We start from the raw sequence: 26,109 nt of genomic DNA on the forward strand, positions 1-26,109 counted from the left end.
TCACAAGGTCAGGAATTCAAGACCAGCCTGAACAACATGGTGAAACCCCATCTCTACTAAAAATACAAAAATTAGCTGGGTATGGTGGGGTGGGCCTGTAATCCCAGCTACTCAGGAGGCTGAGGCAGGAGAATTGCTTGAACACAGGAAGTGGAGGTTGCAGTAAGACGAGATCGCACCATTGCACTCCAGCCTGGGTGACAAAGCCAGACTCTGTCTCAAAAAAAAAAAAAGGAAAAAAAAGGCGGAGTGTGGTGTGGTGGCTCATGCCTGTAATCCTAGCACTTTGGGAGGTGGAGGTGGACAGATCACAAGGTCAACAAAAATTAGCCAGGCACGGTGATGCACTCCTGTAGTCCCAGCTACTTGGGAGGCTGAGGCAGGAGAATTGCTTGAACCCAGGAAGTAGAGGTTGTGGTGAACTGAGATCATGCCACTGCACTCCAGCCTGGGCACCAGAGTGAGACTCCATATTAAATAAATAAATACAATAAAGAACAAGTATTTAAAATATATCTTGGCTGGGCACAGTGGCTCATGCCACTTTGGGAGGCCAGCATGGGTAGATTACTTGAGGTCAGGAGTTCGAGATTAGCCTGGCCAACATGGTAAAACCACCATCTCTACTAAAAATACAAAAATTAGCTGGTTGTGGTGGTACACACCTGTAATCCCACCTACTCAGGATTGGGAGGCTGAGGCAGGAGAATTGCTTGAACCTGGGAGGCGGAGGTTGCAGTGAGCCAAGATTGTGCCACTGTACTCCAGCCTGGGCGACAAAGTAAGACTCTGTCTCAAAAAGTAAAATATAATATACTGGGCCAGGCATGGTGGCTCACACCTGTAATCCCAGCACCTTGGGAGGCCGAGGCGGGCGGATCATGAGGTCAGGAGTTTGAGACCAGCCTGGCCAACATGGTGAAACCCCGTCTCTACTAAAAATACAAAAAATTAGCCGGGCGTGGTGGCAGGCACCTGTAATCCCACCTACTTGAGAGGCTGAGGTAGGAGTATCACTTGAACCCAGGAGGCGGAGGTTGCAGTGAGCCGAGACCATACCACTGCACTCCAGCCTGGGCAACAGAGTGAGACTCCATCTCAAAAAATGATGATAATAATAATAATAATAATAATATATCTTACATTTGGAAATGAAAATATATATACTCTTTTCATATGCAAATTATAGAAAGTCACATCAAACAACTTTTTCATGGCTGGTCAGGATAGAATTCTTCTAGATTTTTATGATGGCATGAGTTTTTAAGTGCTGCAAAACATCTATATAAAGAGCATTATCTTTTTCCAATAAGTTTTTTGAGATTTCTTTTTAATTGGGTACATATTGAGGGGAAGAGATTTGGGCCATAATACAATCTCTTATTCTCAGCTCCAGTCCGACAAGAGACCCTAATTAAATTTCTAACTGTTCTCTAAATAACACATTTACCCCTATAGTAAAACTCATTTATAATAATGCTTTGGGGGGAGTACCTGATAACCCCTTAGAGGCTTCCTAATTATAAAAGACTAAATAATATATTACTGCTTTTTTTTTCTAATTCTAAAATAATACATCTAACATAATCTTAATAAAGACAGTAGAGATAAAAATAGTACCAAAAAATCTACAGATCAATTTCATTATTCATATTAAGTGCTAACTGAACCCAGCATTATATCAAAATAATACACTACCACCAAACAGGATTCATCTCAAAAATAAAAGTAATACAAGACCAAAGTTTAACAAAGTTTTCAAACAGTATATAAATTAATACAGTGGAAAATAAAAATTGCCCAGAAATCAGATGGTGGTTAAGTGTGGAACAAGATTCCAGGGCGTCCACTCGCTTTAACTGTCAAAATGCCTGCATCAAAAACACTTGAATCAAAATGTTCTATGTATATAGATGGTAAACAGAAGTTACTAAAATATTTCTACCATTCATGCTATTTGCCTCTTCAGTAAGTATCCGCCTCCTACCTATTCTTAATCCATTTTCACTGATGTTTCTATGTCTAATGGTTAAGAGTACATTCTGTATAAACTTTTATTCCAATGGTTCTCTTTATCCTTAAGCCCATTGTGTCAATGATTTGGCCAGAGATCAATGGTCATCAGAAGATAGTTAAGTAGCTGAAGCACTCTTTTAAGATACTTCAGCTAAGCATGCTTCTGATTTACACAATAATTTTTAAAGATCCCTCAGTTTGACATAATAGAACATTGATCTATCCAAATATCAGCCTTAACAAAGTCAGAACTATGACTGCCTAAAACTTCACCCCTTAGCATTTTGACTTGATTCCAACATAATTAAGATTGTCAAAGAACATGACAATATATACTTTACTTCAGTGATAGCTGGAAAACAGATATTCTTTTTTTCCCTTTTTTTCTTAATTCTTAACTCTCATGGCTGAAATATATAGATGATTCTCCGCAAGCAGAAACATGGTACACTCCACTATCTGTGAGAAGACAAGCAAGGAAGCACTTGAGACTTAAGTTACACCACTGACTGTTGTTTCTAGCGGCACTTCTCAACCAGAATTTTCCTACTCATAAAATGGGGCTACCATTGTGGTTTTGCTCACCAAGGTAATACAGAGCCAAATGGAACTACCACTGTCATCTGGCCCTCTGCCCACAGGCAGCCAAACATCTGCGTGGTAGAGAGTAAGGCTAGGAGACAGTGGCATTTGAAGGCACAGATTCAACCCTCAGCTGTGTGGTTTTCTAATTGTGCAACCTGGAGCAAATAATTTAAAATCTCGAAACCTCTTTATTTTTCTTCTTTAAAAAAAAGTTTAGCTCTAAAATGAGAGTTTGAACAAAGTAATTTTTAAAGTCCCCTTGCTTTCTAAGATTTTCATATATTCAGTGTGCATGGTTCTTAAAATTTTTCTGTAAGGATTGATAAAATAAGGCTTGTGCAGCCTTTATGTCTTTAACAAGCTCAACGTGCAACCTGATTATCTGTGACTTCATTGACATAATCTTCCAATAGAATATTGCATTTCCTATTGATTATCTGTATATTCTGGCATATTGAGTGACATCATTTTTACAATTCATCAAATGGGGGTACTCTTTACTTTGAGCTCCCCTCCTCCTAAGTAGTAGGAATAGTCAATGCACTGTTTGTGAAAAATGACAAGCTAGGAAAAAGGAGAGGAAAGAACAATGACTTTCCAGCTCCACTATTAACTTCTTGCTAGACAAGACAGAATGCAGTTACCTCATCTATAAAGAAAAAAAATTAACAATTCTTACCTACCTCCTAAGAATATTGAGAGAATTATATGAGTTAATATATATGTGAAGATTAGACTCCGCAAATGTAAATTTTTTTTTTTTTTTTTTGAGGCAGAATCTCACTCTGTTACCCAGGCTGGAGTGCAGCGGCGCAGTCTCGGCTCACTGCAACCTCCCCATCCCTGAGCGATTCTCCTGCTTCAGCCGGCCAAGTAGCTGAGACTACAGGCACCCACCACCACATCTGACTAATTTTTGTATTTTTAGCAGACACAGGGTTTCACTATGTTGGGCGGGCTGGTCTCGAACTCTTGAGCGCAAGTGATCCATCCGCCTCTGCCTCCCAAAGTGGTGGGATTACAGGCATGAGCCACTGTACCTGGCCTGCAAATGTAAATTTTGATGTTATCATAATGATTGATGTTTCCATCAGCTTCTAAGAGAGTAAACATAAAAAGCTGTATACATGGCATGTATGCTACCATCTTTCAGTTGACTGTCTTTCTAAACACAGCACCAGACCCACATGTCTGTGTGTTGGATAAGCTCCCTGCCTTTAATGTCCATAATGAGCATGATACAAACATTTTACATCATTTAACCATGAAGAGCACAGAGTATTTTTCCAAGTTTTTTTTTCCTAGGGATAATTGTGAAGGATCACCTTCCAGGTGAATGGCTGCGACCTTGTACTTCCAGCACAAAGAGAACTGTGTTTTATATACTGATCCTAGTGAAGATGTAATTTCAAGAAGGAGAATGACTTATTACAATGTGCATTGCTGAGGGAACAATAACCCTTACTTGACCCAATGAGCTGTGCATTATCTTCCCCTTGGTAACAATTTGAAGACAAGAATGTAAGAAGCAGTTTGGTTTCCAATTTTCTTTTACTTAAGAAATCCATACTGCCGATCAGAAGTTTGCCATAATTTGTACAGTTTTGTTATTTTAAACTGGATGGGTCTTTATTTTTAATTACAAAAAGAAATTTACTTCAAAAGCATAAGGGGACATTTACATTTAAACAAGGTGATAAACAGGTGTCTTGCAAAAGAAAAAAAATCCACGGTATTAAGTTTTCATTCAAATTCGGAAGCAAAAATAACCGAAGTTGAGCACTATTGTCTTAGGAAAGGGAAAGAGAAGAGTGAGCGGTAAGGGAACAGTCAAATCAGTATCAAACTCGAGAGAGTAAAGTCACTTCTGCTCAGCTGTGAGTTTACAAATACGCTTATAAAGAGGAAATGTGGAAAATTATACTTAATGTTCAAATTTATTTAGCTGTAGTCTCAATACAATTTCTGTAGTTGAAATGGCTTTGGGCCACTGGCTGATATATCTCTGAGGTCCAGAGTAGCGGGTCAGTTTTCAAATGGCAATTTTATATTCCTTTGTTCAGATTCCAAGGGAGTTTAAGTTCAGCTCATACTCTTTTGGCATGTTTAGAGATTATTGCCACCAATCCATAACCAAGCTGACCAACTTTTGCTCACTTGTATCATTCTAGCCTTTCAGAACTATTTTCCCCATACACATGTGCAGTAATTCTAACAAAGGAATTTTGCTTCTTCTGCAGTGAGAGGTAATGGTAATGAAGACACCTGCTTTGGAATCACAAACTATTCCTCAAAAAATACATCAGACTACTAGAAATGTCATTCAGGCATTTGATTTGAATAGCAAACTTGAGGAGGGAAGATGAACTGTGAAACAAAAACATAGTAAACATTCAAATGCAGAACAAAGGCTCTATGCTACTAAAAATGCCCATGACATTAAACACTCCACAAACTGGAGTGTTAGGTTAAAACTCCATCTGCTGTTTTAACCTAAATATTCTATTGGCTAACTTATACAATAATTTTGATTAATAACCTGAGAAGTTAAAAATCTTGAAAATGGAAAAAGCAAACCAAGAGAGCATCCCTTACTTATTGGTACCATGTTATCAAGTCACTTTTTCTGGGTAGCCCTGGTTATTAAATCTCCAAATTCTAAATTATACTATCTCTTCCTGTAGAAATCTATATGTACATCAGATTCAGTATTTTGGCTGTATTTCACCAATAGCAACCTCCAATTTGTCTTTGAAAATGCAGCCTAGCTGGGCGCGGTGGCTCAAGCTTGTAATCCGAGCACTTTGGGAGGCTAAAGCGGGTGGATTGCCTGAGGTTAGGAGTTCTAGACCAGCCTGGCCAACATGGTGAAATCCCACCTCTACTAAAAATACAAAAATTAGCTGGGTGTGGTGGCAGATGTCCATAATCCCAGCTACTTGGGAGGCAGAGGCAGGAGAATCGCTTGAACCTGGGAGGCGGAGGTTGCAGTGAGCCAAGATCACACCACTGCACTCCAGCCTGGGCAACAAGAGTGAAACTCTGTCTCAAAAAAAAAAAAAAAGAAAAGAAAAGAAAAAGAAAATACAGCCTTTATTTTTTAGTTTCAAATAACAATAATCGTGTAAGTGCAACTGACTTAGAATCCTTTGCTACTGGGAGTAAAAACCTAAATAACAAGTTAATAATGGATTCAGCCTCAAAAGGATAATCACTGTGTCAGACTACCCATTCCTGGAACTTAAAAAAGTGATTTATGTTGTGTAGTCAAGTTTCACAGCATGCATATATATATATATATATATATGTATACATATATATGTACATATATATGTATATGTATATGTATATACACACATATACACACATATATGCTTATGTATGTATGTATGTATGTATGTATAGTATACACAGACATTTCTATTCAAATAGTAAGGTTCCATATTCAAAAGTTTGTATCACAATATATGGAAGAGTTAAGTAAGCAGTGCAAAGCAACTTACTGTCTCCTAAAAATGTAATGTCATTCCTACATTTTAAGAAAGCAGTGTAGATACTATGCTTTTATGACACTAGGTAGGAATGTTGCACCTAGCAGCTTTATTAAACAATGAAAACAAAATGTTAAGATTTACAGTTACTCTTCTCCATATACTGGGCAAAAAACTAAGACAGAGGAAAGAGGAAAGTCAGTAACTTTTCAAAACTGATAGTCTTTATCAGCAGAACTAGACTGAATTTCACTACATTTTAGAATGAACAGCTCTCAACAACAAATTATCAAGATATTTAAAAGTAAAAGATTCACAATTTGAAGTCCGAATAATGATATTGCAAAAACAAGCCAATATTGCAGACAAAGTATCCAAAAATATCACTGTAGTTTTACCTTGGACACAACCATGGTCTGTTACAAAAGTAGATCAAACATACAAAGGTATAAAGAACATTAAGTTTTTAGCTGAAAGCAGCAGTCTGTTTAAAGGGACATCCCCAAAAATCCAATGAGTAGTAGAATTTAAGTATATTAAGCTCATGACTATGCTGAAGAATGCTGAGGTCTTATTCAGTAGAGTCTTCCACGACTACGATTTCCTCAGGTGCCCCAACCTCGGCCACCTCTACTTTCCCTGAAGGCTCCTCTCATAATTAAAGTTGCCCAAATTGCTGCTATATTTCTCACTGGGAGGATTATAAATCTGCCTGGTATCTCTTTTTTGTCCTGCTGAAGATTTCTGGGGTGGTGAACCTGAAGTTGTATATTCACTGGCTCTCTTTTGCCCAATCTCAACCTTTTGTACAGGTTTCCAGGATAGTGTTACTGTGCTCTCATAAGAAGGAGGAATGTGGAAGAGATCCTTGGTTAAAACAATGATATTGTTTGTTGCTTTCAATGCAACAACTTTAATCTTGTTCTCTTCTGTTTTATGTTCTCTTCTGTTCTCTGTTCTCTTCTGTTCTCACCCGTTTCACCGTGGAGAGCTAAGCGAAGTTGTCTGATATAAACTTGCAGGCCTCGTGCAAAGTATTGCAGCCTGATTTTGAAATCTTTGAGTTTTTTTGCATTCAGTTTGGCTGTTAAGAAATCTGGAAGTTTTTGACCCAACTGGTGAAAACTGTACAACAAACATTCCACATAACTGAACTGTAGCTTGGGTTCTTCATCACCACCATTCTCTCCATTTTCTGCTTCTTCTGGAGGGAGGGGCATGTATTCCAATAACTTAACAAATAGTTTCCTTAAATTTGTTTCTAGTTTTTCAATGTCACCACAAAATGAACTCATCTCCACCAACAATTTCAATACCTCCAACTGTATATCAAGACCTTCCACTGCAGTAGTCAAGATACTAAGGTTAGGGAGGACCTGCTCACAGAAATATGTCACAAACCTTGTGGAATGGACAGTTTTAGAGAAGAAGGGTACTGCCTGCCGAGTGCACTGTAAGAGCCTGTCCACACTCAGGATCCGAGGGACTGAAGGTCTGTTCTATGTCAGCCTGTTCGGCCACCAGCTTTACAAGTTGCTGTCTTCCACTTACTGTCTGTAAGCTTTTTAACCCAGAGAGTATTTCATGAATAGAACAAATTCTTCACGAGTCACATCTTCTAGGACGTGTTTGGATTCAGTTAGTATAAGCTCTTCCACTTCCTTTGTTAATATTTCATCTGGTAAAGTCTTAAGTTTTGTAGAAAGGAATTTAATTGCTCGTTCTCTAACAATGTCCTCTCCTTGAAGTATTTGGCTGAACAATGGACCTAAAGTCCCTTTTCCATCCATATTAAATACACTTAACAGGGCATTGTTCACTAGGTTAAATTCTGCAGAGCCATCTGTCTCCAAAAGTTGCATTAGTGTATCTGCCACTCGAGGAAGATTTTCTCCAGTGGTAAATTGAGGCAGTTCTTTAATTGCTTGACGTCAGATAGATACATCTTCATCCTCACAGAGGTCTAACTGTGCATTGATAGCAGAATCAGCCAGTTCTGGAAAATGCTTAAAGAATTTCAGAATAAATTGAGCTGCTAATCATTTTTCCTTAGTACCACCTTTCACACCATCCAGTATCACTTGATAGGCATCTTTATGCTGGCCCACTCGCTCCGTGGCATCGGCCATGATGCCATAGTTGCCGTAAAGCTCCTCTACCATCGGCATGGTGAGCGACAAGCCCAGGGCCTGCTCCCGCTATCCTCGTCCTTGCTGGCGCCACCGCCACCTCAGCACTTCTCTAAGCCCACTACCTGCACTATTACACCCAACTGGATGGCTCTTTAAAGTGTAAAACAATGGAAACATCCATGACAACAAGCCACAGCATCAGGATCAAATCTTAAAACAATGGGCACTCTAGATCTAGTGCAAAATGTATTTTCAGTCTCATAGAGACAATAATTCCTGCCACCCTGTTTCAGAGGTTAAAAGAATAAGAACGGCAAAACGCCCATCGTGTCCTGTGACTGTCCTAATCATGATGGGAATCATGTCAAAGTGTTAAGCCGAAACTTAAAAATAAATTTAGAGTCAACCACTGAAAAGAAGCAATGGACTTTTGTAGGTTCATCCAAGGATCGTGGTTCTCTGTCTTCATGACAAGGGAGAATAACTGAAGATTTATTCTGATGCCTCACTCTGGGTTTGGAAATAGAAAGTGGAATACCTATAACAAATTTCAGTTACACTACATCACAAGTATCACTGAGACATTAGGACAAACAAAATTGATGTCGATATTAAAGCTTTGCAAAATTAATCAGAAACTTTTTTTAAGAGAAAGAAAGATGACAGATATGGATAGGTTTTTTGTAAATGAAGTATACCAAATAACCAAGCACTGAGAATGGAGTTAAAACTGCCCAGACGCTATGATGCTACCCAATGCTATTAAACATTGGGTGGCACCTTTAAAGAAAAGGTACTGATTTCCCACAGACACTTATTATATGCTATGGAGAGCAATTCTTCCAAAATACCAAGCACACTTTTTGGATGGTTAAAACCCGTTCCAGCCTTCTGATGGTGTCAGTTAATTCTTGTGAGGAATCATTTTAAATTCTCTCCAGTGAGAGAGTTTGCTATTATATTTTAGTTTTATTTAAACCCCCTTTCAAGAACTGTGTCTAATAGACCTTCAAAGCATCTCTGGGTAGCTCTAACTTACATAACCTCGTTTTTCAAAACCACTCATTACTTTCTTCCCCTCTTAACATACTCTCACTCCAGCTTGTGCCCTCCCTTGGGGCACCTTGCTGCCTGCTTTGGTAATATAGTCGTGCCTACCTTTGAGACTTTTTCTCATTTCTAAATAGAGTGTACAGAATATGAAAGAGGTGGGGGAAATGCTCTTTTGTTGATTGGCAATGGAATCAGAATCTGCCAGTGAAAATAACCTACAATCATATCTAGCCAGGATATTATCCATGGCACATGTGGGAGAAATAAAAGAAAATAATGGAAAATGACCAGAAAATGGTTTCATTTCTACCTTCAATTCAGAAAAGAAGAAAGGGAAAAAATAAATATCCAAGTAGATTTTTTAAATCACTACATATTGTTAAAAATAGAAATTACAAAGTATGTCACAGAGTTATATTATATTTGAAATTCTCCATAAACAGCATACTCCATAAATTTTGCTATACATAGGAAAATGCTCTAAGTAGGCTGCAGGGTAATTTACACTGGAACACCTCACTTTATCACTCAATGCAATCAAATGCTATTTGCAAATTCTGATTTGAGGCACAACATTTTAAAGCAAGAAAAATGCTAAAATTAGACTAATCCTCACCTTCTTTTCATCTTCAGTTGAGGAAAATATAATAAACAACCATAAATTTAAAAATGTTTTGTCAGTAAAAGCACAAAATTGAAGAAAATGAAAATATTAAAGTATCTACCTCACAGTTGTATATGTTCAAAGCCGTTATTATTTTTTAATGATTTCTAACTCTTTGTTAGTTTTAAACTTTTTCTTACAGACACAAAGCTCAAGTGTGGTTACAAATATTTATGAAAAGCTGAAATGCCAACAGGCAATGTAATTTAGAAATAATGTTTTCCTCGTGTCAAGTATCCTCTCCTCACACACACACACACACAATTATTAAACCTCAGTTTATTTAACCATCCATACATGTATATCAGGCCCATCTACCTGTTCATGGTTCCCAAAAGTGAAGATGCAACAATAGGAAACTAATGAACATCCACCAAGTGTCCCCATGTGGTGTGCCAAGACAGGACAGTTGCAGACAATTCCTGGCTTTGCAAGCACAAGTCAAGCGACCCTGGACACATTTTTAAAATCTCTCACATTCAGTATTCTCATCCATAAGGTAAGAATTATAATAGTACCAACAGGGTTGTTGTGAGGATTAAATGAGACAATATATGCGAAGCACCTATCACAGAGTACACACTTAAATGTTTCCATTATTTTCTCATTTAAGAAGAAAAGAAAACACTGAGAAATACTGCATGATGTCCTGATGTCTATAATTTGCTTTACATTCCTTAGCAAAGACAATGTGAAATTGTGTGTGTGTGTGTGTGTGTGTGTGTGTGTGTAGTAGTAGTAGTAGGTTTAATATGCCATCAAGGAGCAGACAGTTGCCCTAGTGAGAATTTATACTCCAGGGGTATTCAGAAAGCTGCAGTCAAAATGTGGCTATTACAAGTGCTCCAGAGATCTTTACTGCCTTCAATAGCATGGGGCTTTGCAATGTTAGAAATGGATTTCACTGGTGAAATCAGTAGCTTGTTAATCGGCACAATGGATTTTAGATATCAACTCTGATTGCTGCAATTAGTGCTATTCAAGATACATGCAGTTATAATATTCTAGGTCTCTGGAACATACAACCTACCTTTGCATTAATAAAGTATGAAAATCTAGTAAGTTCCAAACTTGTTTCCTTAGAGATAAGCCCTGAAGTTGTTTAATCCTGCCACTGGGTCAAAGGATTGGTGGTTGCCCACCAGCAGAAAACCAGATTCTGTCTTTGAAATATTGTTAGGAAAGTTAGGATTATCTAAAATAAATAGAGCTTGGGCTTCATGAAGCTTACTGAACAGAGTATATGAACCATTTGACCCAACTTGCCCACAAAATTTTGTTTAAATAAACATCTTTGTGTGTAACAGGATTTGGTCTATCTGCTTTTTATTTTTATTTTTTATAATTTCTACTTTTATTTTAGATTTGAGTATATAGGTGAGGTTTGTTACATGGGTATATTGTATGATGCTGAGGTTTGGGATATGAATGATCCCATCACCCAGGTACTGAGCATATAACCCAATAGTTAGTTTTTCAACCCTTGCCCGTCTTCCTCCCTTCCCCCTCTAGTAGTCCCCATTGTCTGTGGTTGTCTTTTTTATGTCCATGATTACCCAGTGTTTAGCTCCCACTTAAAAGTGAAAACATGCATTATTTGGTTTTCCGTTCCTGCATTAACTTGCTTATGATGATGGCCTCCAGCTGCAGCATGTTGCTGCAAAGGACATGATTTCATTCTTTTTTATGGCTGCACAGTATTCCATGGTGTCTATGTATCACATTTTCTTTATCCAATCCACTGTTCATGGGCACCTAGGTTGATTCCATGCTTTGCTATTGTGAATACTGCTGTGATGAACATTCAAGTATATGTGTCTTTTTGGTAGAATGACTTATTTTCTTTTGGATATATACCCGGTAATGGGATTGCTGAGTCAAATGGTAGATCTGTTTTAAGTTCTTCAGGAAAAGAGATCTGCTTTTATTAAAACCAAATAGCAAGATTATAGGAAAGTAGCTAGCTTCCACCAAATTCAAACTCTTTTGAAGCTATTATGAGGTACCTAGGAGGTATTATGAATAACCTAGAAGTTGTGTGATTGAACTGGCTTAGGTCAGTTTGCATCATGCTAGTGTTTATTTTGTGGTTAAAAAATTATGTCAGTTATAAAAAATTATATCAAAAATTAGACCAATGGTTGATTAATTCCTTGTGGAAGGCATGCATACACTGAATAAATCAAAGGGTAGAAATAAAGTGAAATTAGAAATCAAGGGAATGCAATTTTTAAAAATTATTGAAGCTGATAAAAGTTTAGTGAGTTCATATACTGCTATTGGCATTATGAATTAATATAATTTTCTGGAGAGAAAAATGAGTGAAATTTATCAAGAGCCCTTAAAACAAATGTTCCACCAATAAGCACATGATAGGATGATCAACATCATTAGCCATCAGGGTAAGACAAATGAAAACCACAATGAAATACCACTTCACACTCACTAGAATAGCTATAATTAAAAAGATAATAAGAAGTACTGACATGGGTGTGGAGAAATCGGAACCCTCATACATTGCTAGTTGCAATTCAAAATAGTGCAGCTATTTTGCAAAACAGTCTGGTACTTCCTCAAAAGGTTAAACACTAGAGTTATTTTATGACCCAGCAATTCAATTCCTAGGTATATATCCAAGAGAAGTGAAAAAACTATGTTCACACAAAAACTTGTAAATAAATGTTCATAGAAGCATTATTCATAATAGCCAAGAAGTGAAAACAGCAACAAATATCCATCAACTGATGGATGAATAAATAAAATGGGGTATACCCATATGGTGGCATATTACTGGGCCATAAAAAAAATGATGTACTGATACATGCTACAACATGGATGAATCTTGAAAACGTTATGCTAAGGGAAAGAAGTCAGTCATCAAGGATTACATATTATATGGCTCTATTTATATGAATTGTCCAAAACTGGCAAACCCATGGAGATAGAAGGTAGACTGGTAGACTAGAAGGTACTACTCCTAGACTGGTATTAGGAGTAGGAGAGCTGGGGAAAATGGGGAGTGACTGCTAATGGGTACAGGGTTTCTTCTGGGGTGATGGAAATTTTCTAAAATTGAGTGTGGTGATGGTTTACACAACTCTGCAAATGTACTAAAAACCACTGAATTAAATGGAGTATTGTATGGTATGTGAATTATATCCCAATAACACTGTTTAAAAAATTAATGTTTAAATCCCTTGACTCAGTAATCCTAAGCATTAGTTTGAACCATATAAAACTGCAAATATCGGATCATTTTTGACCTACAAAACAGCAATTTAATAGTTCAACCTAACAGCTATTCTAAGACACAGTCCAAGACTTATTTGTAAAGATGTCATTATTTGTAATTTTATAAGAATGTGATTTTTGAAACAACCTAAATGTTAAGAAATAAAATGATTAAATAAACTGTTGTATAAGTACATGGTGGAAAATAATGCAAACATGTAAATTATACCTTTGAAGAATTATTTAAATTATGATGAAATACTGTGTGTACTACTTTATGCAAATTTTTAAAACATACTTTTATTTGTAGGTAAAAATAAATAAATATAGGTAAATAAACCAAGAATTTAATAGTATTATCTCTGAAAGTTAGGATTATGGGTGATACTAATTTTTCCTTTTTCTGTATTTTTCAAATTTTCTATAATAAGCTCATATTACTTTTAAAATTAGGAAATAATCTTATCACCAAAGAAAAGGAAAAAAAATCCAAGAAAGGCAGAGATACCCAATTCAAAGATAGACAAATATACTTGGATTCTACTAAATTTTACTTTTCATCAGAAAGTAATTTAATTTTTAAAAATTCAGATTCAAGTATTTCAGCATTCTAACATGAAAAGAAGCAATCTTGCTATTTTATTCAAATAATACTAAACTAGTTATTCAAAGAAGACCGTTATCTGTCTTAATTTGAAATCTCCAGTAAATAAGAATTCACCACATCCCATTCTAGTTCTTTAATAACAATTTTGCCTACCAACAAATTTATTTCTAATCTACAGTTGCAAATCATTCTCTCCTGTCCAAGTCCTGAATAAATCGGAGAAGAGTTTATAAGACAGTTCTTTGTCATTTTGCACTTTTAGAAGTGGCTTAACTAAAATACTGTTTCAAGTCCTGCCAGCATTAAGAGCTATGGATGTATCAGTCCCTTAATATCAGAACGCACCAAGCTCTCCTTACCCCCCAAACTTTTCCTCCTAGATGTGCCAGAGTCCTGTCTGTTCAGCACTATGATGCGTATCTACTGCCTGGCTATGTCAGGTTATTATCATCCAGTCTCTTAACTTCCCCAGTTCAGGGGATGGCAAACTGAAATTGTGATTACAACTTAATACTTATAAGAAGATACAACAAAAAGTTACTTAAGGTTAACATAATAAAAAGACAATACTTTCTTGAACTTCAAGTTTTAGTGCCTAAGGCAGCCTAAAGGGGTTTCCACATACTCTGCAGGATCTAGGTAAGGTAGTTTGCAGTTACCAGGAACATGAAAAATAAATAAACTCAGTAACTGAGTTGAGTCCCCTTTACTCCAGGTGTTCACACTTTACATGAACACCTGGAGTAAAGGGGAAAAAAAGAAAGATTCTGTTGAAGAGTCAGTCACAATTTATCATAGTTATTTGAGCGACAGCTCTGGATCAAATCTTACTTCCTAGTGAAATATCCTACTTTACTGCTAGCCCTTTTGATATTACCTAGACTAACTAAGCACATTCGTATAAATAAAAGCTACACAAAAAAACTGAATAATCTAAATTATGAAAATTACGTATCCTGGCCAGACATGGTGGCTCATGCCTGTTAGCCCAGCACTCTAGGAGGCCAAGGGGAGAATTGCTTGAGCCCAAGAGGTCAAGACCAGCGTGGGCACCATAGCGAGCCCCATCTTTTAAAAAAATTATGTATCTAATCACTACTTGAAATTACATTATATACTTATATATTTACTTTGTTGTCTGTTTTTTATCACTAGAATATAAACTCTGAGAGGGCAAGAATTTTTGTCTGCCTAATTCATCAGTTTAACTTCAGCATTTGGAACCGCGTCTCAAACATAATACTGTCTACTAAGTAGAAACGCAATAAATAGTGAGTGAATGAATAGTTCTTCCACACAAATGGAACAATATATAGCTATTAAGAATAGTATGCAGATCAATGATCATGCAAAGTCCTCCACATTCAGCACTGTAACAGTAACAGCCCTATAACTTACTAAGTTCATTTATTTTTCATGTTCCTGATAACTGCAAACTACCTTACCTAGATCCTGTAGCGTATGTGGAAAGAAATAGAAAGAAGGATGTTGCAACTAACCATGTTTCATTTCCTTGGTAACTCTTAGAAACATAAAAAGAGGAGCTAGGGAAGCTAGGGAAGCAGGAAATTACAAATGCCAGTGTATTAGCCATCAAGAAGACTGGAATTTCTGCTGCAAGGGGCCTGTAAATCTACATACATACCAAGCATTATCTGCATTTGGAATTTAAAAATACACTATGTAGGTATCATCCTTCATTTTGTTTAATTATTGTGCTACTGATTTCCTTAAATTCCTTAATATTTGATCATTATATATTTTCTCAATAAATGTTAGTCAAAATTCAACTGCAATCTTTTGGGGACATCTGGAAAAAAATGTTAAACTATAGGAAAAATATTAGGAAACACTATTAAAGACAAACAATAATCACTTTTGGAATAGTGCCTACTTAGGTCTGAGATGACAGAATTTGGCTTAAGCCTTGAAAGAAAGGTGGAAATGAGAATTCCATGCAATTAGATAGGAATATAAGGAAAAGTATGGGAGTGGGAAGTCCAAGACAAAATCAGGGGCAGGGTAGACCAGTTTTTGTTGAATGTTAACCCCTAAGCTGGACCCTGGCAGGCCAAGAAGAGGAAAAGAACAGAGCCATGACACCATGGCAATATTGCTCCAATAGAAAAAAAATCCCTGAAGTTTAACCTGAGTTCTGGCAGGTACTGTATTGGTGACAGTTTTCCCATAAATCTTGGTTGTTGTTGTTTTTTTAAGTTTATTTCTAGCCCTGAAAGAACAAAATTATCGAACAAAGTCATAAAATACAGCAGTTAATGTCAATGTATAACAACTAAATAATTGAATGGGATTAAATTAAAAATAAACGGCATTATAAAATTTGAAGACTACAGAAAAGACTAACTACTTTCACTTAATTCCATTTCTATCAAAACAAGGGGGGGAAAAAAGCCAATGCATACCAACCAAAGATGTTGAATTCCAAACATACCTGTTTCTCTTAATAAAGAATGAAAGTATGCTTGACAGTATTATACATTTCTTTCTGCCTCTGTCCTGGCAGCATTTTAGAAGAGTGAATGAGAAAAACTTCAGTTCTTTCAAGGCCAGGCCAGTGCTTGCTTATTCCTTGTAACTCCAACTTCATCTACTACATCATCTTCGCCAGAGTGTTCAATAAATTTTATTTCCATTATTTTATTCCACTACATCTATGTTAAGATTCAATTATAAGAAGAGAAGTGAATGTTTTTTATTGATAAGGCATGAAGGTTTTCAGAAAAAAGAGCAAAATAATTAATGAAACATATTTAGAGAACTTAATGGTCTCTGTTTTCAATATAATTCTTGATTTCATTTTTCTCTGAACTATATTGGCCTTCTAAAGCTATTACTGAATTACAGAAACTGGTTTATTTTTGGTAGAAAGCTGCAGTGCCACTTGAGTTCCAGATTTTAAAATTCTATGTAAACAGTTGGATGGATTATGATAAAGAAGAATCTTGGTTGTTTTTGAACCACTCAGTCAGATATAGTCGAGTGAACACATAAAACACAAACAAATTGGTGAACAAATTATAGTTTCACAGTGATCATATGAAGCCTGGTTAACAGCTTTTAAAAGGCAAATAGTGCAGTGAGTAGAACATTTAAATATAGATAAAATATTGGAATTAATGAGTTATGAGATTCAATCCAAATTATTCCAGGACTGAAGTCTTATTGATCAAATATAATGAAATCATGAGCCATCTGCCAGGACTTCTAAAACCTTTTTGCTAACGACCGACTTTTAATTATTATTTTTATTTATTTATTTATCTATTTTTTGAGATGGAGTCTCGCCCTGTCACCCAGGCTGGAGTACAATGGCACGATCTTGGCTCACTGCAACCTTTGCCTCCCGGGTTCAAGCAATTCTCCTGCCTCAGCCTCCCAAGTGGCTGGGATTACAGACGTGCGCCACCACACCCGGCTAAATTTTTTTTGTATCTTTCGAGAGATAGGGTTTCACAATGTTGGCCAGGCTGGTCTTGAACTCCTAACCTTGTGATCTGCCCGCTTCGGCCTCCCAAAGTGCTGGGATTACAGGCGTGAGCCATCTCACCTGGGCTTAATTATACTTTTATTTCAACAGATTCAAAAATCTAACTTAGTTGAAATGTAGGCAGAAAAGGAAAAAAAATGAAATGAGAACACAAAGGGTATTTTTAAATAATTAGCTAATTCTTTTTTTAGCATTTGTGTATCTTTTATGAAGACAATGGTGAATTAATATAGAACATAAAAAGTTGCCTGGCAGAGTTGTTGTAATACCACTATTCATGTACATAACAATATTTTTTAAAAATATTAAAAAAGTACCTTTGAAAAGTACCTTCTGTGGAAACTATTCATAAGATGACAGAAGAAATCTGTCTTTGCTCCCATGAAATTGACTTTATTAAGCTGATTAGTTGTTTGAGGGTTGGTTGTTCTAGTAGTACTACAGCTTGCAGCCATGTCTAAAGGTAATCTAATTTTTTTAAAAAATCAGTTCTATGCCAGTCAAATCCCACGCAAGTGATACATGTGTGAGCTGCATTCAGTCTTCTGGGATCATCAATTTGTTGTCCCTTCTCAGCATGACACAGTCAATATTCCCCTCCTCACTACAGTAAACTTAAATACCTTGTGCACCCCTGACATCTCAAGAATCCTAAACATTCTCCTCACACTATTAGAAACGTGAGGCTAGGAGTTTATAAAATTCTCCCTATTATCTGGCTGTGAGTCTCAGGCCTGTTGCTGATAACCAAACTCCAGCTTCTGCAGAGACTCATTAGTATCATTCAGGCACCATCCTCAACACCAGTTGGCAGGGCAGCATCACCAGTAACAAGCTCCTGGAACACAGCCAGCCCCTCAGCAACCAAGCTCAAGTTGGCTGCATCCCAGCTCTATGGGGTGGCGGAACATGTCAGCATGAAGGAGAACAGCAGGGCAACCAAACACTCCAAATCATGAGCTGAAGAGAGGTGACCAGGGCTAAAGAAACCTACAGAGATTAGCCAAAGAAGAACTTCAAGCCACAACTGCTAATACATTGGCTGTTGGAAAGTACCTGCAATAAACATATCATACTTTATGGAACACTGCAATATGAAATGACACTTTTAGAGCAGAGGTATAGGAACCTGGGAAGGCGGATAAGAGCCCTTGCTCATTTCCATTTCCCAGGTTCATGCTGGCGTGCCCACACATCTTAATAGATCACAAATGTTTGCTCCTATCCAGGTCTCATTATTTTCTTCTTCAAAATAATACCTTCCTTCACTCACCCAGGAATAACAAAGTAATGACTTAATTGAATGCAAAGAGTCTAGTCATACCACCTAAATCAGCTAGTTTATACATATTGCTGAAAAATAGGAATATTCGTTTGAAACCCACGAAGTGAACCAGAAAATTCCAATCATCTCTCCTGCATGATCTGCCTTTGTGTGTACTTTCAACGTGAATTATCAAACTAGTAATTTGTCAGTATGGAACTTAAATTATTAATATGTGAATATAGTAGGCTGTATTTCATACAAACTCTCACCACTGCTGATAAAATTATCAGCTAATTATCCAAGAACTTTAAAGAGAATGAGGATTTTAAAGTCATTAAAAGGGAAGCTTTCAGGCAGAGGCTGGATGACTATCTGTCAGGTAAAGTTTCCTGCAATGGATGAAGGAAAATGTGGCAGGGAATGGACTTGGTGATTTTTCAAGTCTCTTCTACTACAGGGTATATGTATTACATGATGTAGCAAAGCCACTGAATTATAGGTATAGAATTTTCAAGAAACACAGTATAGTGGTCCTATGCACAATGATGTTAAGTACATAAATAGCCCAGAAATGAGTATACCATATTTAATTTTTAATTTATCTCAGTCAAATGATTTACTGATTTCCATATTACAAAATGTTTTGAAATTATACAGAACATAACTTATAATCTCTAGATGTTGACATTTTAAGATATCAGAACATACAAATAATATTATGCTAATGTGCAACAAATCTACTCATGTGAATGACGACATGGCAGCTATGTGTATAAAATAAAATTACAAACAGGGTTCAAATTACTTTAGTCTGGCTTTGAAATATATGGTGAACTTTCATGAGGCTCATTTATTGATAATAAGTGCTACCCTAAGCACTTTACATCTATTGTCTATTTTACTCCACACAACAACCCTGTGATGGAGGTTCTGAGGCTAGAGAGATGCAGCCACTTGCTGAAGGTCACTGAGTTAATAAGCAGCAGAGCAAAGACTTGAACCCGCCTTGGAGACTTTCTAACTCCAGAGCCTCTCACCTAACACTCACGACATGGCTTCCTTTTTGTTTTCTTGTTTTCTTACTTGTAGGCAACATTGAAATTACTTTGGTTGCTGCAGTTTATGCTATTGAACGTGGGAGAAGGTTTTCTGAAGTCTGCTTGGCTGACCAAGGAAAACTAATTTGAGTTTTAAAATGTGAAGTGAATGAAGTTGGCAGAGCTCTGAGAAATTAGGTACACATACTGCTACCATTGTAAATGGGATCAATATTTCCAAAAGCTATCTACAACATGGAATGAGAGCTATAAAACTTTTCTTGCCCTTTGACTCAGTAATTTCAGTCTTTGGAATATACCCTCAAGGAAATAACACCAAAGAAAAAGGTAATTTGTTCAAGATGTTCATTCAGGGGCTATCTGTATTAGTGAAACACGGGGGGAAAAAATCCAAATTCTCACTAATAGGACAGTGACTAAGCAAATTAGGCTCTGTAGAAAAAGAAAAGAAGAAAATTTTATGATCTCCCAAAATGACAAATGTAGAATATATTCGTATGTGGATGCATATGTAAGAAATAACTGGGTTAAAATGTAGAATGCAAATTAGTACATATAAGGATAACCTTGTACAACCAAGTAAAAGAGTACATGCATTAATAAGGCAAGAGATTCATGAACTTATAAACAAATATATCCCCCTTTTAATTGGAGAAATCCCAATAAGGGAGGAGCATCTGGCATATAGATTGCGTTTAATAAAAATGTGTCTTTAAATGAGGACAAACACAGGCTATTTATTCATCCCGTGCTATAACAAGGAAGACAGCCACCATCTCTTGCATTTGGAACACTCAAAGGGGAGTGCACAAGTTTTATGGTGAAAAAATAGAAGACTTTAGGTATGTTCTGAGTGGAGGTTGTTGGCATGGGGAAGCTGAAGGCAGGGTAACTAGAAGCACGGCATTTTAGGTAATGAGTTCAGGGAATATATTTGGCTTTTCTCTCAGTGGCTCTGAGTTGTAAGTATGCAGGGGTGGAGGGCATGATGAGAGCAAAAAAATAGGGAAGGTGGCAGTCTTTGATCAAATCCTGGCTGTGCTAGGCTGATTGCTGCAGAGACTGTGATTTGGCCTTCTAAGCTGCCTGCTGAAGACAATGTGGGTCTGTCATTATATGTGGACTGGTCATTGTCCATTTGTATACCCAATCTCTCATATAGAATACCAGTTTATAATTTTAAAAAAGGTTGTAACTCAGAAACAGCCAGATGGAAGAGATACATAGGGCGAGGTATAGGGGAAGTGGTGCAGAGCTTCTGATCCTTCTCTGGGTGTGCCACCCTCCCAGCTACCACCATTCAGCAACCTGGGAGGTCCACTTGATATGAATGTATAGACTTAAATTAGACAAAGGTAATTTTTAAACTGAGACCTGACTGAGATACGCATGATACCTCACATGTGTTCACGTGCTGTCAGGAAAAGCTAATCAATCGCTCATGAGAACTTACTAAGTCCTAAGTTCTCTTCCAAGTTATTTCCCCGGATTCTCTCATTTAATTTCCCTACAGCCCTGTGAGATAAGTGTTACTATCACCCCTCTTCTAAGAGGAGAATATTGTGGCCCAGAGAAGCTAAGTAACTTGCCCAAGGTTACTGAGGCCATGGCGGAGATGTAATTTCAACCCAGATAGACTCACCATATGGCCAGTACAGCCATTATACTTTGCTGTCTTCCCTTATTTGGAAGAAATACTTTCCCGTGAATCACTTCTAGATTTTGTCTTCTGCTTTTTTCTGTTTGGTTTGCGATATATAGGATCCTTTCAGGAAATAACAATAACCATATGCAGAAGTTGTTGAGAAAAAATACTCTCCAGCTGGTGCCACCTGCATGAACACAATCTACCTGCACTAACTGGCAGGACTTCTTACAAGAAGCGAAACTAGAGTAGGGTTTTCAAGTCAGGTATGGGAACTGTAGAGGCTGGAAGATAAAACGCCACTGTGGCACATGGGATAACTACAGAAGGGAAAAATATATCATTTCAAGCTAGAAAATACTCAGATAAGGCTGAATCTAAGAAAAAAGTTGCTTGGGGATAAGTGACGAATTAAGAAGAATATTTTAAAACTCATAGGGAAAATATTAGCTCAATTATTTTAAAAAATTGTATTTTACACTTGCCTAGTTTCTGGTATTTTGCAAAGTATTTCTCATTGACGATCTTATTTAATTCTCCTGCTATAGAGTGGTGAATAGTATAGTTGACAGATGAGAAAACTTCAGGTCAGAGATAAGTGTGAGCTGTGCATCCAAGCAGCTGCCTGTCATTAGCTGAGCTGGGACTCAGTCCCAGGCTCTCATTCTTAATAGAACTAAACATTGATGCTGTTCAAGAAAGGCACAGATTCCTGTGCAAATCTTCCCTTTAAATTATTCATAGCTCATGAAGCTCTATTTCACAGGTACAAGTCCATTAAGAAAAGTCCAGAAAACAAATCTAACATAAATGGAATCAAAGATAAGAACTAAATATATAATGAGTTCCTTTTAAATGAAGGCAGCAGGTCAAAGGCAGGACTACCATCTGTGTACAAACTAAACTGTTAGGGGGATGGCATGGGTATGTAGTGGTTATGTTTGGAAAGACGCAAAACCCAAATCCTTCTATCTAAATCTGTATAAGAGGCACATCATCTCAGGACTCTGCCATCTATGATACAAAATGCACAAAATGAAATTTCTGCTTTATCTTACATTCCATGGAAATATCTTTATTGGAATAAAGTGGCCGACATTTATATTCACTTCTAAACAACGTCCTCTCCTTCTCATCTGTTTCTGTCTGATGGAGGCCTATTTTTGCTTCAGCGGACAGATCAAATACCACCTCTTCCAGGAAGCCTTTTCAGATCCAAGTGAGAACAAGCCTCTCTTTCCTAAGCGCCCCCAGCCTGTCTGAGAACAACTTGCTGATGATTCTTGTCTCCTGCCTTGTGTAGCTCCTGGATGACGTAACATGATTGGGATTTACCTTTGTGCCTCCTAGGATCCCAATACAAGTGCCTCATACCCCATAGCATTTTACTTCATTGTAAGAAATCTTTTGAGGTCCTATCATGCTCTATGAATTCATAAACCTTTAAGGAGAGTTGGGCCATCTCAATTCCACTATAAAAATGACCTTAATCAAGGACTGTCTTCACTTAAAAACCTTCTTGTTTCCTTACAATCATATTTCATGTTGACCTTCTGTGCCAGAACATTTGCATTAATTTAATGCATTTGTAATTAGCATTGACAAACCCACATCCAGAAGGTTAAATTATAAAGTGTTTTTTAATTAAATAGGAATATGAGAATCATCAAACTTAAATAAACTAATTTGAGATTTGCTTTTAGCACAAATTTGATAAATATTCAACCAGATTTTATTCAATATAACGGTAGAAGCTTCAAAGCCAGAACTTCGGTTCTTTGAGGACTCTCTCTTTTAATATAGGCTGGTAAATAAACTACTAGTGAAAGAACTTAAAATTTCAGAGCAAAAAGTACTTTACTTCCACCAAGGTTAATTACTCTTCAGGGACAAAAGTAATTTTTTTTTTATTAGCAATTTGGAATAACAATTAAATAACATTCTTTTTATTGAGATTTTTATATAAGAACTGAGAAAACAATTCTTCGTTGTAGTTATAAAAATATAGGAGAAAGTGCTGAGTTTCTGAAACCCAGCAATCTTCCTATATTTTCTATCTTCCCTTAGGCCATGTGTGGTGGAGTTGTGATCCTTATCTTACTTATAAGGAAGATAAAGACCAGGGAACAACAACAATACTACGGAGGCTTATAATGAAAAGCAAGCTACAAAAAAGATGAAGTAATTATTTTCAATTTTGCCACATTCTATGAAATATGGAAAAACTCCCATTTCATTTTGTATACCATGAGAAAAAGCTCTTTGATCCATGAATGGGCTAATCCAACAGCTATTCACATAATTCCTGTCTTTTAAAGGAGAATAGCAATCAATGACCAAGAAGAAAAGTACAACTCACAAAAGGCATGAAATCTTACTTTTTCATCATCTTCAGTAAATGGAGCTCCTTCAGGAATCTTATTTATCGCTTGGGCCACACCAATAATCTCACCGTCACTGTTTCGGATAGGCATGCACAATAATGATTTTGTCTTGTATCCAGTTAGCTTGTCGATTTCATCATTGAATCGTCGATCCTAAAAACAAGACAAAGAAAGCATTAACTACATGTGCACTGTTGTCAGGGAGAAGGAGAGAGAGGTTTATTTCTGCATATGATACCTTATCACTGGGAACTAGCCCCATGGATTTTTAATCACAATAACAGATTTGACTTCATTTTTAATTCACCAAAGGAATATAAATCCAAGTAAGTCAACACCATAGTTGTTTGCCATAGTAAATGAAGACAGAAACTTTAAGCCCAACTGCAACACATCAAAACTGGGGAAATGTGTTTTTAAGGAAAGCCTATAGTATGTGATTTATGAAAACATGTTATTTCAAAAAGACAGGATATGAAATGTCATATAAGAAACTTACATGAGAAATATATACTAAACACTGTGAAAAACTGTTCAATATAGAACTACTTTATTTCTGGCCAAAATGATCCTGTGAAAAAAGAATCTATGAGTACATAATGATATTTCAAAATCCTCCCAAAATGATGTGGGGTATGGAGAGATAAAAGACTTCTCTATAGAATGCCAGCTAAAATATATAAAATAAATGATAAAATTATATAATATGTATTTTGCAACTACCAATGTAATTATGTTTACAAGCAAGGGTCATTAAGTATGTTAATACCATTGGGTGAAAATTGTTTAACTTAAATAGTATAGTCACACAGTCTCAAAGTGCCACACCCAAAGATTCCTTATTACAAAGGTAAAAGGTGTCTTTGTAGTGAGTAAATCTGGTGAATGCTACCTCAAACAAGTAAACTCAGCATCACTCTTAAGAAGAAAAATTAACACCATGTGCCTCCCGATATAATGCAATGGGAAGGACACAACATCACCAAGAATACAGTGTTCTTGTCAAATGTGTAACGTGAATCTAATTATTCAGGAAATGAAAATTAAGAAATGTAGAGATCATCAGTCATTCTATCAGAAACCTAACCCTGGATGCTTAAAAAATGTCAAGATCATGAAAGACAAAAAAAAGTTTTTTTAAATAAATATAAAGTTAAACCATGGGAGCTATACCAATTTAAAGAAGACTGAAGAGACCTGAAATCCAAATAAAATATGTGATCCTTTACTAGAAATTCCGAAAATTCCACAAAGGATATTTCTGGAGGGACAATTGGAGAAAGTTAAGTCATATAATTGTATCATTATAAACTTTCTTAAGTATGATACTAGTGTTCTAATTATGCAGGAGAATGTCCTTATTCTTAGGATATACATGCTAGAGTATTTGGGGAGTGAAATATCATAATACCTTCAACTCACTTTCAAGGATGGAAGGAATGGATGGAAGGAGGGAGGGAGAGAAGGGAAGGAGAGAGAAAAAGGAGGGTGGAAGGAAAAAAAAGAAAAAGATTGGCTCCTGAGTAACTGTGACTAAAAATGCTCCAAGGTAGATGATAAACTGGATCCAGTCTGATGATAAAGCTATTTCAAGCCAGGGGTTGGAGTGAGGCTTCTTCCTGTACCTTCTGCACACCCCTGTTAAAGGACGCTTAAAAGACAAAAACAAAGCACTGGTGCCTATGCTATGCTATTCTCGCTCTGTCACCCAGGCTGGAATGCAGTCATTCGATCTCGGCTCACTGCAACCTCAACCTCCCGGGTTCAAGCAATTCTCCTGCCTCAGCCTCCCAAGTAACTGGGACTACAGATGCGAGCCATCGTGCCTGGCTAATTTTTTTTTTTTTTTTTTTTTTTTTTTTGCATTTTAGTAGAGATGGGGTTTCACCATACTGGCCAAGGTGGTCTCGAACTCCTGACCACAGGTGATCCACTTGCCTTGGCCTCCCAAAGTGTTGGAATTACAGGCGTGAGCCACAATGCCCGGCCAGGAGTCTTTAAATGCCATTGTGAGGCCTGGTTCTGGTCTGGTGATCCATGGAGGCCACCCTAAACCCCAGAGAGAGGAGAGTCCAATTAAAGAGAGGGAAATCAAAACCCAAACCAAACCAAATCTCCTGCTCAAAATAAGTACATGATTCAGAAAATCAGCAATCTGTATTAATTATTTTTAAATTTCTCTGAGGAACTACTACATGTCAGGCTATGGGCTAGGTGGAATTTGCAATCAAGTAGGTGAGGCAGACAATGTATAGATGTATATTTATATATTGTGGTAAGTGTTGCTGAGAAAAAAGCAAAATGCATGAGAGAGACTGAATATGAAGGACTTATTTTTATAGGGATCAAGGAAGTTCTCTCTGAAAACAGAACAAATAAGCTGAGACTTCAATCATGAGTAAGAATTTTCCAGGCAAAGAGTGGTGGAAAGAACTTTCCAGGAAGATGAACCAATATATATAAGGTCC

General features: G+C 36.9%; 1 protein-coding gene and 1 pseudogene across 2 annotated transcripts in view; both read right to left on the bottom strand.

Annotated features, from left to right (window-relative positions):
* Positions 1-26,109, bottom strand: part of PDE11A (phosphodiesterase 11A) — a 443,979-nt gene that overhangs the window by 358,806 nt on the left and 59,064 nt on the right. For both annotated transcript variants that reach the window (XM_055289828.2, XM_063644786.1), the window contains exon 2: positions 23,636-23,794. In XM_055289828.2, the coding sequence (XP_055145803.1) occupies positions 23,636-23,794 (159 nt within the window). The remainder of the gene's footprint in view (positions 1-23,635; positions 23,795-26,109) is intronic.
* Positions 6,487-8,260, bottom strand: LOC129488098 (apoptosis inhibitor 5-like; annotated as a pseudogene).

Source organism: Symphalangus syndactylus, chromosome 8 (assembly GCF_028878055.3).
Source record: "Symphalangus syndactylus isolate Jambi chromosome 8, NHGRI_mSymSyn1-v2.1_pri, whole genome shotgun sequence".
In the NCBI taxonomy this organism is placed as follows: Eukaryota; Metazoa; Chordata; class Mammalia; order Primates; family Hylobatidae; genus Symphalangus; species Symphalangus syndactylus.